Source organism: Eptesicus fuscus, chromosome 3 (genome assembly GCF_027574615.1).
Source record: "Eptesicus fuscus isolate TK198812 chromosome 3, DD_ASM_mEF_20220401, whole genome shotgun sequence".
Taxonomy (NCBI): Eukaryota; Metazoa; Chordata; class Mammalia; order Chiroptera; family Vespertilionidae; genus Eptesicus; species Eptesicus fuscus.
Window position 1 is genome coordinate 53,244,371 of NC_072475.1, and position 14,406 is coordinate 53,258,776.

At 33.5% G+C, this 14,406-nt stretch overlaps 1 protein-coding gene across 9 annotated transcripts in view; it reads left to right on the forward strand.

The window, feature by feature from the left end:
* DLG1 (discs large MAGUK scaffold protein 1) overlaps window positions 1-14,406 on the forward strand; it is a 248,396-nt gene that overhangs the window by 213,688 nt on the left and 20,302 nt on the right. For 4 of the 9 annotated variants that reach the window (XM_054713854.1, XM_054713857.1, XM_054713860.1 and 1 more), the window contains 3 exons: window positions 3,268-3,301; window positions 10,922-10,963; window positions 13,733-13,783. In XM_054713854.1, coding sequence (XP_054569829.1) covers window positions 3,268-3,301; window positions 10,922-10,963; window positions 13,733-13,783 — 127 coding nt within the window. Of the gene's footprint in view, window positions 1-2,494; window positions 2,595-3,267; window positions 3,302-10,921; window positions 10,964-13,732; window positions 13,784-14,406 lie in introns of all 9 variants that reach the window. The other 5 variants (XM_054713852.1, XM_054713855.1, XM_054713858.1 and 2 more) reach the window with 2 other exon arrangements.

Sequence of the window (14,406 nt, forward strand, 5' to 3'; positions counted from 1 at the left end):
TATTTAATATATGTATCATGAATTTGTGATATTTTTCAGTTCTAATATTTACTACACTGTCTCTCTTGCAATGTAGCATTAATAATAGTAAGTAATTAAACAGTATTTTGTATAGGAAATATAGAGAAACTGGAAGTAGCATGGTTTCTCTAGCTTTGTGTTTTCCCTTCACATTTTTCTGTTGTTTGCTTGTGCTGTTTTTACTTTAGTAAATTTTTCACTTGGAGGATTTTAAATGCAATATAATTAATCCATTTCTTAACTAACATGCATTTCTTTCTGTCCCATATTATGATATCTTTATGATATCTCATTCTGGCTAACGGCAAATATATCAAAAATCAAAACATTTTAAACTTCATGTTTCTTTCGGTTGTTTGCTGTGAAACTGACTCTGACCACTATAGATGCAGTAGTAGGATTAGTTTTATCAGATATAAAAATTATTACTAAATTCAAAAGCAATGATTGTCATGAACAAAAAGATTTAGTCCTTCCCTGAAATTACATTACCATAAATCTTTCTCTATTAAAACTTGCTTTCCTCTCTTTCTCTTTTCTAAAATTTGGATTCAAAGGTTTTTATTCAAATAATGCTACTTGACAGTTTATAAAATAATTATAAGCCCAGAGTTCTTCAATTATTTTTTACTCAACTTAATTTTCAGCTTCCACTTAGAGGTATTAGAGCCTTCAGATTTTAAGATTGAAATCAAGACAATCTGCTTGACTATGAACTATGAACTTATTAATCCTGAATTATTGATATGAAAAGGTAAAAATGAAAATTTAACCTTGTTTTTGTAAAGATTCTTATCAAAATGAAGCCTTTGAAGTAATGGAATTTGAGCTAAAAGTCACTTTAATCTAATTCAGACCCATAATCACCTGGCTTTTTATGCTTAAAAATATAGGCATGCTGAACACATACTGCTTGGTGTCAATACACTTCAGAATAATGATAGCATCTTTTAATGTGGATAAACTCAGGAAAAATCAGAACAAAATTTTTATTCTTTGTATTGATCCCACCTCAAAAAGTATAATAATAATTCCAAGTGTCAATTGTATGTAAGGTCATTTCCTTCAAGACATGTGTGCCTATGACAGAAATTACAAAATAAACTATTCCTCTTTAATAGGCTCATCTTTCCTTGTGCTGCATATTTTTTTAAATCTATGAATGCACAGCCCTGCTGGTGTGGCTCATTGATTGAGCATTGACACATGAACCAGGACAAGAGGTCCTGGTTCGATTCCCGGTCAGGGCACATGCCAGGATTGCTGGCTCAGTCCCTGGTAGAGGGTGTGCAGGAAGCAACCGATTAATGATTCTCTATCATCATTGATGTTTCTTTTTCTCTCTCTCCCTCTCCCTTCCTCTCTGAAAGCAATAAAAATATATATTTTTTAAATCTATGAATGCACAAATGGAACATTTAAGAACAGGAAAAAGTTGTTTTCAATATCTGCAATAAGGAACATCAAAGCAGTTGTTCATCTTCCTTATAGCAATTATGTATAAATTATTCAAATCTCAATTGTCTGTTTGGCTCTTACTGGCACCAAACTTTTTATTCTCTATTCAGGACTGATGGTGCCGGTGAATTGAATCTGGTTCTATATTATTTATATATACTTTTTAAAATAGATATGTATAGTAAAGCTTAAAGACAAAGGAATCAGTTATGATAGCACTCAAGTTGGCTAAAACAATCCTAACTCTTCTTCCTTGGTTAGATAGCATTGATAAGTCTTTTGTTGGACTCTTTGGCCTTGATAGAGCCCTCTTAGTGTTCTTCCTTTTTTCTGACTAATGCCAAAAGCATTTGGTTATCTTTTTTCTCTTCAAGGATGGATTGATGGATAGATAGATAGATAGATAGATAGATAGATAGATAGATAGATAGAACTATTTTTTAAATACTCAACACTGGCAACTTTCTCAATTCTTCTGGTTTTCTTTTCAAATAGAGATTTTTGTTAGTTTGTTGGAGCCACACTGAAAAAAAAAGAAAAAGGAGGGGAAATGTGCTTGAGCAAAAGGAAAATGAAGGTTATTACCTAATGCATAAAAAATATTTGAACAGCTAGAGGAATCATTTAAAATAACTTTTGCTATAGAGCACCTAGCTCCTGGCAATCTAGAAAAATATTCATTGATATGAATAGATGTTAGCTTAGTCTGTACCATAGTAGTACCTAACCTGATTTATTCTTTTCAATTTTATCAAGGAGCAAATATTCCTTATTTTTAGCTATTACTGAATTACACTCTTTAAATTTTTCAATATTTTCTGTTATAAAACATTAGAATTAGAGGAGTTAATACAACATTAGAAATTCACTTTATATGTGAATTAAGTAAAATTCATATATAAACTGCACACTGTGGTCACAAGAGTCAGCTTCCACAGAGCTGCTAGGCTGGCTGGGCCTTTGTACACACAGACAGTAGACATCCCTTTGTTTTGCCCCTCCTTCTCTTCTTCAGCAGTCATTCAATGACAAGCGTAAAAAGAACCTCTTTTCCCGAAAATTCCCCTTCTACAAGAACAAGGACCAGAGTGAGCAGGAAACAAGTGATGCTGACCGTAAGTATGTGGATCCAGTGGTCAACTGAAAATAAATGTAGAGGGACCTACTGGCCTACAGTTGGTTGTTACCATGGAGACAGTTTCAAGAGCTGCAACAGGTTACTAATTGTCTTAACCAGGGGCAATTTATCAGGCATAAATTAATTTGTATACCAATCTTAATTTTTCTGGTACCGTAGGAATTCTTAATTTAAAATAAACAGTATTTTTAAGCTGTACACTTAAAATAGTATTATTTGATGTAAGGATTCTTACAATAAATAATATACTCTCAAAGAATGTTTTAGAGGAAAAGCATGGATACCTGGGAAGCTACTTAGTGATTTCTAAGTATGGTATTGCCAATCTTTGATAAATAGATCTTCTGAAATCATTCCATTTTATCCTATTTCTTCTTCATATGTAGACAGTCTGGATTTTACTTTTAAAATAGCAAGTAATAGTCTCAAACTTTACTGCTTTAAGATAGAATTTTCATTCTTTTAGTAGATTACATTCAACTGCAAGCTTATTTCAAGCTTTCAGAAATCTCCAAAAATGCTCTATAAGATATGCACCTGTAATGGTCTTGGAACTGTCTCTTATTGTAGCACCAATTTTATGCATTACTGACAACTATTTTCTTTGATTATCTTTTTATTGCTTGCTCTCTGGGAACTACTCTCTACAGGAGATCCCTGACGACATGGGATCAAAAGGCCTGAGTAAGTGATCAAAATACTCCCAAGTTATTTTTTAACCTCCATCTACAGACCTACCTTTTTCAGATACATTTTGAGAATCATGGTAGTGCCTTTCTGGTATGAGGAGGTATATGATTTAGATTGCTTTTAGGCTTTCATGTTAATAAAATGCTTGGGATTTTTATTTCTATAATACACATCTTTTGTTTTTCTAATACTCCATTTTTCAGTCATTTGAAAAACTCTGCTCAATATTTACATTTTTTAAATATAAAAACTTTTTAACATTTTAAAAAATAGTGCTACCTGCCCTCATTATTAGAATATAGAAAACAATCTTCCTTACAGTTTTATATCACCCTTTTTAAAAAAAAAAATTTTAAATCACTTTGATTTTAGAAAAGCATTGCTATAATGTGAAACTATAAAACATAATAGATAAATGTTAGAGAAGAATTGTGGACCTCAAGTTCAAATAGCAGTCTTTGTAGAGGGAAATTTACATGTCTTTTTTAAGGAGATTATAATTTATGAAAAGAATTATAAAAAAAATTTTTTTTTTTCATTTAACCATGATGTTGTCTCTGCTTTTTGTTTTTCTTGTTTAATTTTCTAGCTAGAACTTAGTCTTCATATAAAGTTTGGTATAGAGTATGATATATAGGAGTCATTCAATGTTGGAATAAATATAAATGAAAAAAAGTCATTTAAGCAATCAATTTTAAATGTGGGTGTTTTCAAATTGATTAAATGTGAAATTTTATCAAATATTACTAAGTTATTTTAGATGACAGTAACTCATAGAAGTAACCTTTTAAGCTAAAATTTTTTTCTAGATAATTCTTTTCCTTTGGATTATTAAACATTTAAAAAACTTTTTTTTATAATTAATTGATTATTAAGGATATAACCAGTATCTTTCAACTTTCTAAGTTCTACATTAATAATCATTAAATTTCATAATTTTTCCTGATTTACCCTAACTCTACTGGTATTTTAACCTAAACTATAGGAACTTGACTTTTATTTCAACCTTAATAATTAAAAGTTTGTATTAGACTGAAGGCAGTATGCTTTATATGTAATTATTTTTATTAGACACACAGACAGTAGACATCCCTTTGTTTTGCCCCTACTCTTCTTTATTATTTTTGCATGTGCCTCTTTAGGATTTGGCAAGAACCCACGAATTTACTATCACTATGGTACCCTTGTGAAAATCTTCAAAAGTGGAAAATATTTCCATAATTTTATTTTTATTTTTTTTTGAGAGAGAGAGAGAGAAACATCAATTGGTTGCCTCTTGCACGTGCCCCAACCAGGGCTGGGGATCAAACCTGAAACCTAGGTATTTGCCCTGGGCTCCACAGATTTTTAATGGTATAGAATTTATTTTGAGAATGATAACATGTTTTAGAGATGGTATGAATCAGCATAAGTAGCCCCAGATTTTTATTATCTGTTGAGTCATTGGAGACCTAAGGAAAGCTCATTTAAAAAGGAATTTAAGGAAGAATTTAGTTCCCATATTGATATTGTTATGATGGATGATAATTACATCTTGGCCAAATCATAATTTTATCTTTCATTTTAATTGAGGATTGGTACTTGGGAAGAGCAACAAATAAAAAATGGCAACTGAATACCAGACATTGTCATTTAGAAAAGAATTTAAATTTTTCTGGACAATGACTTAAGATCCTTTGAATGGTAGGTTTCTGTGCTTCATCTCCCAGAAACTGAAAGAAATTATCCATCCAGTAATTTAATGATCAGATCAAGATTTTATTTGGAAAATGTTGAAAGAAATAGAAACATATCAGTAAGATTCTAATACTGGATATGATGGAGGTTATTACATAGATGACTAGCAGTTGGCAAGTTGCCTATTATTACGCAGTAGAAAATGCTGGGAATGGGCATGTATCAAGGACATTTGTGGCCTCGGTTATCAAAAAGTCTTAACACAGGGAATAAACTAAGAAAAATCCTGTGAGATTTTAATATAAGAAAATAAATGTGACCTCATATTATTAGGTACTCATCAAGTCTTATTGGAACAGGACTCACAAAGGGACTAAGAATAGAAGGATAAATTATTCCAGAGAAACAATCCTGTTGAAGAGGTGTAAAATAACACTGAACATCAAGGAAAATGTACATTTGCATGTAACTTCACACAACCTCTGGAAATTTTGAGGATATTTCATTGAAGAGCAGAGAGAGAAACAAAAGTGATACCCTAGAACAGTGGTCGGCAAACTCATTAGTCAACAGAGCCAAATACCAACAGTACAACGATTGAAATTTCTTTTGAGAGCCAAATTTTTTAAACTTAAACTTCTTCTAACGCCACTTCTTCAAAATAGACTCGCCCAGGCCGTGGTATTTTGTGGAAGAGCCACACTCAAGGGGCCAAAGAGCCGCTTGTGGCTCGCGAGCCGCAGTTTGCCGACCACGCCCCAGTTTGCCGACCACGGCCCTAGAATACTTTTCATAGACATGAATTTAGTGATTCTATGAAAGAGAATCAAATAAATTATTGATTTGCCCTGTTGGCAGTAGAATATTAAATAATGAGAGAAACTGTCTTTCAAAACCTAATTTTGACTAACAGAACTAATTAGAGAATGATGGAAATCTGAGAGAATGCAACTAAGTCATCATAGCTTGTGGAGAGCTAAAAATAGAAACTTGTGCAGATTTTATGCTTTAAGAAAGCAATTTTGAAAAAGTTCAGGAGGAAAAAACTGGGTAAAATTTCCTTGGCCAAAAGAAATACAGTTCAGGAAGGACTATAAAAGGTGCTCAGAAGTGAAGTTATGACATGCCATTTCAAACAAGGTTTGTACCTATCTCTTGTACGCAGCTCAATTTTTATATCTTTTTATTTTGTGGAACACCTCAAAAACTTCCTCTGTTAGGCACACAAGTTTTCCATTATATCTCTTTCCTTTCTTCTCATTTTAAAGACTTATTAAGTAGGTTTGTGCAGATGCCAAAACCAGACTTATTTTCATTTGTGCTTGGAATAAGTATAGTAGTACTAGAATTACTTGAGATTGGTGATGTGTAGTATTTCAAGAGCACAAAGAGAAAAGATATGATGCATTCTTAGGAAGAAATGTTTGATAGAAAGGTGAGACTTGGTTAAAGAGATTTGAAATTATTATGCTCATCAAATACCATAAACAAAATAAAAATAAAAACTTGAAGAATATATTTATACCGTGTATGTCAAAGGGATAATACCCTTACACTATCATTTCTAACATGAAAAGAAACAGACTAACTCTCCATTAGAAAACTGGACAAAAGATACGACAAGAGTGCTCAAAAGATAAATGTAATGGGCATATAAAAATGTTTAGTGTTTCTAGTAAGCAATAAACAAAATGACGTTTTACTGATTACCTTGGTAGACTTTTCTTTTAAAGGACAACTCAGTGAATGAGAGGGTTCTATAGAATGATTACTTTTAACATATTATTATTGGGAGTGTAAATTGGTACAACCATTCTGGAAAAGCATATCTTTGACCTACAATAATTCCCCTTCAAGGAATTTATCCTAAGAATGTAATCAGATATGGAGACAAAGGTTTATGTGTCAGGGTGCTTAATATTATTTAGAAATTACAGCACTCAAAAATTGAAATCATCTTAGAATATCTTACAATTAAGGAGTGGTTAATGAAGTTATCCATACTTTATGATATTATATAACCATTGAAAATCATATTAAGACATAATGACATGAATAGCTACGATCTGGAAACAGCTCAAATGCCTATCAGTAGATGAGTGGATAAAAAAGCTATGGTACATTTACACCATGGAATACTATGCAGCAGTAAAAAAGAAGGATCTCTTACCCTTTGAGACAGCATGGAGACCTGGAGAGTATTATGCTGAAATAAGTATTAAGTGAAAATAAGCCAGTCAGAGAAAGACAAGTATCATATGATCTCACTCATATGTGGAATCTAATGAACAAAATAAACTGATGAGCAAAATAGATCTAGAGACACAGAAGCATGGAACCAACTGTCAAATCACAGAGGGAAGGTGGGGGAAAGTGGGTGGATGGGAAGAGATCAACCAAAGAACTTGTATGCATATATGTATAACCCATGAACACAGATAATAGGGTGGTGAAGGCCTGAAAGGGGTGGGGGGACATGTAGTACTTTCAACAATCAAGAATTAATAAAATTTTTAAAAATGACATGGAAAAATGTTCAAAATATAAGTGAAAAAAGTAAAATACATAACTATAGTCTCAGACTTCTAAATAAACATTTAGGGCTATTTTGAATATTGTTGCTTTGTACATGTCTCTTGGTGAGCATATATATGTGTTTTTCTGTTGGGGAAATAACTAGGAAAGGAATTGCTAGGTCATAGATATATGTATGTTCAGCTTTAGTAGGCACTGCCAAGTAGCTTTCCAAAGTGGCTGTACCAATATACTCACCCCTAGTATATGAGTTCCAGTTGCTGCATAGCCTTCTCTGTGCTTGGCCTGTTTTGTTTTTGTTTTTCATTTTAGCCATTCTTGTGGATGGTAAAGGTATTCATTGTGGTTTTTATTTGCATTTCCCTGTTAAGTAAAAATGCAAACACATTTATATATGTTTATTGGATATTTGAACATCTTTGATGAAGTGCCTTGAAAAAGATTAGTTTTAATTATCAGGGGAAAAAAGCATTTTGCCTTTTTAATAAACTTCAAGCAATGATGATTATGCTTTTCCATGGGCCATACTTTGAGTAGCAAGATATTGGTAATCTTAGAAAACTAACTCAAGATCAATAGGAGAAATCCCCAGAAAAGATAGAAAGAAGATTGTAGTAACTTTAATTTTTTATTATTTAACATGTCAGACATATTCAGTAGTAGAATAATAATGAAATAAACCCAGAGTATTCTTTTTCACCTGGCTTCTATTATTATCAACTCATGGTTAGTATTATTTCTCCTATACTCCCACTTACTCTCCCCCTCCTTTTATTCCATTGCAGTAACTAATGTTTCTTTACATATTAGAGATTGCAGAGTGTAATATCAATCCTAATATAAATTTGAGAACTTTATTTTATTTTATTTTATTTTGCATTCCTATATCTGGGAATGAAGAATGTTAAGAAAATAGGACAAAAGATAAAAGGCTATGTAAATGGAGGCATTTATAATAATTGTTAATGTTTGTGGAAAACAGTTTAAAGCAAACCAAAATGTCTAAGTAATAAGTAGTAAGGTAAATCATGACTGATCAGTCCAATAAAATATTATACAAGAACTAGAGGCGTGGTGTACAAAAATCACGCACTCGGAGGGAGAGGGCTCAGACTGGCCTGTGCCCTCTCACAGTTCGGTAGCCCTCGCCTCTCACAGTCCGGGAGCCCTCGGGGATGTCTGACTGACTGCTTAGGCCCACTCACCATGGACATCAGTTGGATGTACTTAGCGCTTCCGCGGAGGCAGGAGAGGCTCCAGCCACTGCGCTCACCAGCCATGAACCCGGCTTCTGGCTAAGCTCCTGCGTTGAGCATCTGCCCCCTGGTGGTCAGTGCACGTCATAGCGACCGGTAGTTCCATTTGCATATTAGCCTTTTATTATATACTAGAGGCCCGGTGCATGAAATTCGTGCATGGGGGGGTGTCCCTCAGCTCAGCCTGCACCCTCTCCAATCTGGGACCCCTCAAGGGATGTCCGACTATCTGGGATAGGGCCTAAACGGGCTGTCAGACATCCCTCTCACAATCCAGGACTGGCTCTCAACCGCTCACCTACCTGCCTGCCTACCTGCCTGATTGTCCCTAACCACTTCTGTCTGCCTGCCTGATCACCCCCTAACCACTCCCCTGCCAGCCTGATCAATGCCTAACTGCTCCCCTGCCGGCCTGGTCACCCCTAACTGCGCTCCCCTGCCGGCCTGGTTGCCCCTAAGTGTCCTCCCCTGCAGGCCTGGTTGCCCCCAACTGCCCTCCCCTGCTGGCCCAGTCATGCCTAACTGCCCTCCCTTGCCAGCCTGGTCACCCCTAACTGCCCTCCCCTGCCGGCCTGGTCACCCCTAACTGCCCTCCCCTGCAGGCCTGGTTGACCCCAACTGCCCTCCCCTGCAGGCCTGGTTGACCCCAACTGCCCTCCCCTGCTGGCCTGGTTGCCCCCCCCATAACTGCCCTCCCCTGCAGGCCTTGGTCCCCCCCAACTGTCCTCCCCTGCAGGCCCAGTCACCCCCAACTGCCCTCCCCTGCCAACCTGGTCGCCCCTAACTGCCCTCCCCTGCAGTCCTGATTGCCCCCAACTGCCCTCCTTTGCAGGCCTGGTCTCTCCCAACTGCCCTTCCCTGCTGGCCATCTTGAGTGGCCATCGTGTGTCACATGGGGGTGGCCATCTTATGTGTTGGAGTGATGGTCAATTTGCATATTACCTCTTTATAGGATGATTGAGAATAATTGTTTTGAAGTTCGTGTGGTAATATGGGATGAAATTTTTAAGTATAAACTTTTAAAAACCACAGTTTTACATGTTCTTGTTATAAATTATTTTTAATGTTTCTGCTTTATTTAAAATATACATAATCACAATTAAGAAAGTTTTATCTTTGCAGATTAGAATAACATACTTATTTTTTACTATAACAACAATTCAAGAACTGTTATCTTTATCTGAAATCTTAAGTTCTACCATTCTCCGAAGTTTTCAGTAGTGCTACTTGACTTTAGGAGACTCTGTGGGTGGTATGGTATAACAGATCATTTCTCCTGGAATTTTTTCCTTGTCTACTGTTTTGCCTGGGGAAATTTTGGGTTTTAGTTTTTAGAAATAAAATTACTTTTTTATTTAAGGGAAATATTTATTGAGAGGACAACTGAGATTACATTTACATAAGAAAGAGTACCTGGTGTTTACTGAATAATCAAGTTATGAAATGGGGTCACTTTCAGGAGGGGCCTGGCAATATGCAACTGATAAAAGCGTATTTGCTTTTATCTTTTTTGTTTTAAAGGCATTGTCAATTTCATCAAAGTAGAGTTTCACAAAAATATTAATCTATTTTCGAAAACAGTCCCACCTTCTAGAATTCCCTTCCACTTGACTTTTATTGGAGCATCTGAATCTATGACATCTAAAATGCCTCATCTGTATGATCTCAGGATCATGGACTTTAAGTTTTTTTTTTCAGGAATAAGAAAACTGAACTAAAAGCAAGATCATTTATTTTTTGAGACATCTCCATGAAAATGGGCATGTGTTTGCTCAAATATAACTTGTCTCCTTTGTCAGTCATTACTGTTACATAAACTAAATTAATTGGTGCCATTTTCTCTTTGGGGTTGTATGTCTACAGTTGAACTAATTTAGGATCACTCTGACCTCTTTGTTCATAAACTGTGTTGTACAAAAATGGGCATTGTCCTTAAGGAGTTTTTTTTCCTTGCTAATTCATATTTATTTACTTGAAAAAATTAAACTTTTCAAAGAAAATAAAAAATGCTTTTTAAAAATTTATTAGGTATGTGGTGTATATCAATATTTTGTAATGTCACCTTATGTTTATATTTATAATTTACTTTTTTAAAACTCATGACACTGTGTTTTCTTTATTTTTTTTCATTATTCTACAATTTCAGAGCATGTAACTTCTAATGCCAGCGATAGTGAAAGTAGTTACCGTAAGTGTTTTAAGTTACTTATTCTTTTGTAATCTCAAGTAGTATATATTCTTTGGCATTTTTTTCCTTTAGTGATGTGTTCTAAAAACTGAAAATTAAATACTTAATCTTTTAAAATCAGTGAGAGACAACTAAAATTCAGAAAACTTGAAAAAATATAGAAAAAAATTATGTATAGAAGTTACTTTACAAAATTTTAATAAAATACTGAAATCTTTTTTACAAAGAGTGCTATTTGTGAGCATAGTAAATATATGTGTGTATGTATGTATATCTTTAAAAGGAGTAAATATCTAGTTAAATGAGGGGTAAACTTACATTTTGCCATTTTCTTTAGTACTTATTTTGTTTTAATATGAGCATTAAAATTATTTTTCAGTAATGCTAAATTATAATTGGCTTTATTTCCTTTTTTATTGTGTCACCAGTATTGGTCTGGGTCAAATTATTGTTTATTACCAGCCTTTGGTAAATATAGACATTATGGAGGAAAATTTTTCAACAGTTGCTCAGACTATAATACTGATTTTATTTTTGGTGTTTTGTGTTACATTCTGGTTATTACAGTTGACCCTTGAACAGCATGGGTTTGAACTGCACGGGTTCACTTATATGTAGATTTTTTTCAATAAATACCATAAATGTATTTTTTTAAGACCTTCTTAGCATTTTCTTTTCTCTAGTTACTTTACTGTAAGTATTCTTACAGTATATAATACACATAACATACAAAATATGTGCTAATCAACTTTATGATGTCGGTAAGGCTTCCAGTAAATAGTAGGCTACCAGGAGTCAAAAGTTATATGCAGATTTTCAGCTTTGTGGGTACTCAGCATCCCTAACCCCCAGTTGTTCAAGGGTCTACTGTACATTATTAAGTGTATTCTACAAGCATGTGAAGTTTTTAAACAGATTTGGGCATGGGAGGAGGGGAGAGTACATGAATATTGTCAGTTCTAGCACCTTAAAAATTAAAATGCTTTTCTAACTTTTTTTTTTTTTACTGCTCTCTAATATGAAAGTAATCTTGATTACAGATGAGTATGGCTGCTCAAAAGGTCCATCCTGTTAATATCAGTTCCTACTATTTCTCATGTTGACAATATATACTTTTAATCCTCACTCATTTGATTGGTTATTTTTTTCTGCATAATAGTTACTTAATAATTTTCCTTTTTTGGTATGGGAATGTGATTTTATATATTTTAGCATTTTATCATAATCATAATTCACCATAGAGTAGTTGAGTAGCTTTCTAGACTAAAAAGAGGTAATGAAAGTATATACTGTCTCATCATTTGCATGAATTATTAGGTGTGGAATATTCAAATTGCATGTTTTTGCTAATATGTAAACCATGTTTTACATACAGTACTTTAAAAAGCAGCTTGTAAATGTGTATTTTATATATTATGGTAATAAACTTAGAACAATGAAATACACTTTTAAAGTAGAAAAGAATATTTATGCCAATATGTAAATTTAAAAGATCTACAGCTGCATATGTATAATATCAACCATTGACAAATTCAGTGAAAAGGTTGTTAAAAGAATTATGCTAATTCAGGAAAAAAATTTTAAATACATTATCCAATATTGATTGCTTTCATGGAACCACTTGAATTAACAGCTCTTTCTATTTGTTTTCTACACATTTGTGTGTGTGTGTGTGTGTGTGCGCGCGCGCGCGTGCGTGTGTGTGTGTGTGTGTGTGTGTGTGTGTGTTAAGAACTCCTGAAATAGTTAACTCTTTGTTTAGTTCTTTTCATTAAGTTTTGATTTCTAAACTTTTTTAAGCTCTACACCCTTAATTAATGTTAGAGGATTTAACTTCTAAAGTTCTTTTAAAATAAAAGCAAAATATACTTTATCTTCTTTACTGTGTGATTTATTTTGTTTGAAAGAACGGATTTAGTTTTAAGTAAAAGCTTTGTTTAGCTTACTTTAAATGTAATTTTTTAATTGAATAAATGAATTATAAGAATAAATGAATTTTTATCAGTGAAATAGTGACATTAGTTTTACCTCTGCATTAAAAAAATATTTTTATTGTGCCCTAACTGGTTTGGCTCTGGATAGAGCGTCAGCCTGTGGACTGAAAGGTCTCAGGTTCGATTCCAGCCAAGGGCATGTACCTTGGTTGCGGGCACATCCCCAGTAGGGGGTGTGCAGGAGGCAGCTGATCAATGTTTCTCTCTCATTGATGTTTCTAACTCTCTATCCCTGTCCCTTCCTCTCTGTAAGAAAATCAATAAAATATTTTTTAAATTTTTTTATTGTAAAATAGTTGTAATTATAAAAATATGTATGTATTCTATTAAATGTTACAACTGACAGGACTAAAATAGCTGCATATTCTTAATAGCTGGAAATTACCTAATATACACATAGAACTGCTCATCAAAGTATTAATCTTTTTAAAATTTAATAGTTCTTAGGTTAATGGGCCATACTTGACATCACAAATGAAATTTTTAAATAGATCTAATGATAATCTGTAAACACAGATAATAGAAAGATACTTATGAAATACATAGCACATTTATATTTTGTTTTTACATTTATCAAACTTACCTTTATGGCTTTGTGATTTGCCACTTTTCTTTTTTACTAAAACTTGCCAGAAATAATTTATAAAGTGCCTTTTTCTATATGTTTGCTATTTCCTTAGCAACGTCCTAGTAATTTTTATGTTATGTATGAAGAATTAAATTAGCATTAGTTATTTTTACAGATTTTCTTATCTGTATTTTAATCTTCTAATAGGTGGTCAAGAAGAATATGTCTTGTCTTATGAACCAGTGAACCAACAAGAAGGTTTGTGAAGCCTGTTGATGTTTTATAATCTTCTAGAAAAATATACTTTTTAATTTGGGAAATAGGTCTAAATCATACCTCAAAAAAATGTTTTTAGAATTTTACTATATTTTTTTAGTGTATGTATAAATGTGGAACTTTACTATATGTATTTTATGAAATACGGGTTTTAGCCCAGAGTATATTAGAATCTAGTGGTTTTGTATTGGTGTTTTATTTCCTAAGTAATGTCTTTCCAGAGTTCATAAAAGTATTATTCTCCTTCCACTGACCCTTGTTCAAAATCTTGGAAGCATCTTTGATCTTTCTTTGTTCCTTATCTACCTTGTCCAATCAGTTTCTAGGAACTATTATTCTTCTATCATATCTTTCTTATTTATCACCTCCTTGTCATCCCTCCTACCACAATGTTAATTCTGACTGTCACTATCGATGTCTTGTCTTCCAGCATGATCCTTTACAATCCAGTATATACACTTCTAGTAGATTATCTTTCTAGATTACTACTGTGATTATATCACTTCTTAATACTCAGTTTCTTTTGTCCTTCTTTGACCTGCTTTCTTATAATTTCTACTTCAAAAATCATCAGTAGCCCAATGTGGCTTTGTGGTTGAGTGTCA